The 2,921-nt window shown below is 44.2% G+C and overlaps 1 protein-coding gene across 1 annotated transcript; it reads left to right on the forward strand.

The window, feature by feature from the left end:
* Positions 1 to 320: 320 nt before the first annotated feature.
* LOC113758946 lies at positions 321 to 2,712 on the forward strand. The gene has a single exon (XM_027301618.1). The coding sequence runs from the start codon at positions 1,148 to 1,150 to the stop codon at positions 2,108 to 2,110; it is 963 nt and encodes a 320-aa protein (XP_027157419.1). The 5' UTR covers positions 321 to 1,147; the 3' UTR covers positions 2,111 to 2,712.
* Positions 2,713 to 2,921: the final 209 nt, after the last annotated feature.

Raw genomic sequence — 2,921 nt, forward strand, 5'->3', positions numbered from 1 at the left:
CCTTTCATGCCTCACCCCAAAGACATCCACTCTGTAAGGGGATTCTAAGAGAACTCTTGTCTAGGAGTCAAAACGATGTGGAACTTCTATTCTATATCCAAGCTGAGCTCGGACCCTCCTCACTCACGAGTAAGCGGTTTCAACTCTTCCTGGAATCCGTCCACTCAGGGGGTCCCTTACCTAAGGGCCACTTCGTTCACTTGTCTTTAGGCACTCCAAAGGCATAATCAAAAGATAGGCTGATCACCAATTCAACTGCCATTCCAGAGGCTTCTAGAATGCCTTCTTTGGCACTTGAAGCCAATCAACGTATGGAGAAAAACTGCCTCAGTGACCAGGAACGACAGTCGTCTGCTAATCGAAGATGGACATGCAGAAGACTGCGATGCAAGTAACGGGGTACATACAGATGTGTGTAAGGACCAGAACTGCAATTTATCAAGACCTCCATCCCCGTTACCTAAGGACACGGAGATACGCGTTCACGAACTAGCCAATGCCTGCGCACCGATGAAGGATCCCACCAAGGGTGAGACAAGTCTTATGCTTATCTCCTCCGACACAATTCTACCAGCTGTTCAGTGTGGAGGAGAAGCAGGAGTAAACTCTGGCGAATCCCCAATATTGGCCACAGAATGGACCAATTCCTTCATTCAATAGAAGGGCAGACAGATATTGAATTAACGGAAAGGAACTGAACCGAAAATTGCGTATATAGTGGCTCGACGCGGCGATGTACACGTGCCTATAGCATGCAGCTGATAAAGAAGAGAGATAGATATATAGGAAGTGTGCCATCAAAGAAAGCTTTTTAAGCAATGTGACTACTGAGCCTACTAGACAGCTTGGTTTGATAAAAATCCTTTTTTTCCGGCTTTAAAGGATAGGGAGGCTCGTAAATGGTTGCGGTTAGTCACTAGAGGTTAGTAGGTTTCAGTTGTTTAGTCACTGATAAATGAGAGCAGTCACCAACGAGTCCCATCGTAATGACTGGGCGTTAAGCGTCACGAGCTTACGGGAGATAGAGCGAAGCAAGCCTACATAGGGTACAAGATCGAAAAGAATGCATTGCATTCCAAGTGAGATGTCCAAGATCATAAGGAAGGAGGGGAAGAATCGACGAGGAATCTAGAAGAGAAAATCGTGAATGAAAAAGCGTGACGAGAATTCTCAACTCGAGATGTTAGAGGGTGCAAAATCAATGGGTGCCGGAGCTGCTACAATTGCTTCAGCGGGAGCTGCTGTCGGTATTGGAAACGTCCTTAGTTCCTCGATTCATTCCGTGGCGCGAAATCCATCTTTGGCTAAACAATTATTTGGTTATGCCATTTTGGGCTTTGCTCTAACCGAAGCTATTGCATCGTTTGCCCTAATGATGGCATTTTTGATCTCATCCGTATTCCGATTTGATCTCTCTATGAATGGAAAAGGGGGGCTTTTGATCAATAGAACAAGAAGAGGAAGAAAGACAAAACAAAGAGCAATGCCTACATTCCCAGCTAACTTCTCGACGAGTACGAGTAAGATAAGCATCCAACTAGTTTACACCCAGAATGATTGTTTTTTTGTTTTCTTAGGTCTTTTTTTCATTTTTTTTTTCTTTTTTTTTATTTCTCAATTCTATCTGAATTTTATGCAAGGACATAAAAGAAAACGGATTGATTGGAACGATGCCTCAACTTCACGCGAGCCAGGGCCCGCCCAGTCCGGTTCTCCGGAAGACGATGACACCTCTTCAGAGGATGACTCCTCTTCAGAGGATGACTCCTCTTCTGTTGATGACCCCGAAGAAAGGGTACGGCTTCAGAAAGCCATAAGAAAAAAGATAGTAGCTCTTCTAAAGAAATTTTGTTCCACCTATTGCTCAAATATGGGCTTTTGTGGGAAATATTGCTCTCGAGGTAGAGCGGATTTTGATTTCTTGGGGGCGGCGCATGAGATAGCCAAAGAGGAGTTTTTTTATGAGAAGTCCTCAGCCAAGGTAAATGTCCTACGTAAACTTTTTGCTTTTCTGAAGAACTATTCTACCAATAAGACGTGGACAAATAATGACATGAACGCTCATTGGCTCCATGATGTCATGCGGCGAACTCCGCCATCTTCTAAATAACCAAGGCAAAGGTCATCTATTGGCTTTTTTCAGTTTTCCTTCACGGCGAATGAGAGATTTTTCTTTTTATGGCTTTTGATTGCTCGTTTCAATTGTTAGATTTGTTTCTGTTTTGCTTTGTCTGACGAGTAAGAAGGAAGGAGGCTAGTCCCCGAAAATGCCTCCTTTCTTGAAGGTCTTGAAGTTGGGGTTTATGGCTCCTTAGTTCATCTTTTGGTAGAACCAGGCACTTATGCGGTGGGTTCGACTCCCACAGGAGCGAAGATTGCTCGTTATTCCTTTTAGCTGCCCGCTTAGTGAATTGATCTCTTGTTTAGCGAATCGGGAATAAAAGGCCTGGGTCTCTTTTCTTTAAATGCTTTCTCCCGCCACCCGGCTCGTGAGTCTAATTCTGGGGTTCAGGAATAGGGGAAGAGGGAGTCTATTGGTATGGGTCCTAATCGCTCGTAACGATCCTTGCGGATCCCTTCTGTCGTCTCGGTCGTCATCTATCCCCTCTATCGTCTTCGTTCGAATCGGTCGTCTATGATCGTGCCAAAGGGCGGAGCTTTCTTTAAAGCACTAATTACTGGGTGAGCTGATACGAGTAGTTACAAATCGGATGCTACCAAAAAACTCTCTTTATCTTGTCTTCCTTCTCTCAGGACATTCTCTTCTTCTTCTTTAACTATGTTATTTGCTTTCACTAGCACCGGTTAGGAGACCAGTAAGAGCGGATTCTATAACAGTAAGAGTTCCTTCCACTTGGCTCAATAGCCAGAGATGAAAGTAATAGAAGCTTATTCTTTCACACAAGAGCAACCTATTTTTC

Source organism: Coffea eugenioides, unplaced genomic scaffold (assembly GCF_003713205.1).
Source record: "Coffea eugenioides isolate CCC68of unplaced genomic scaffold, Ceug_1.0 ScVebR1_796;HRSCAF=1534, whole genome shotgun sequence".
Lineage (NCBI taxonomy): Eukaryota > Viridiplantae > Streptophyta > Magnoliopsida > Gentianales > Rubiaceae > Coffea > Coffea eugenioides.

What these genes read in the sequence shown, in the direction of transcription:
- LOC113758946 (XM_027301618.1), top strand. Translation starts at nt 1,148, where the DNA reads ATGAAAAAGCGTGACGAGAATTCTCAACTCGAGATGTTAGAGGGTGCA.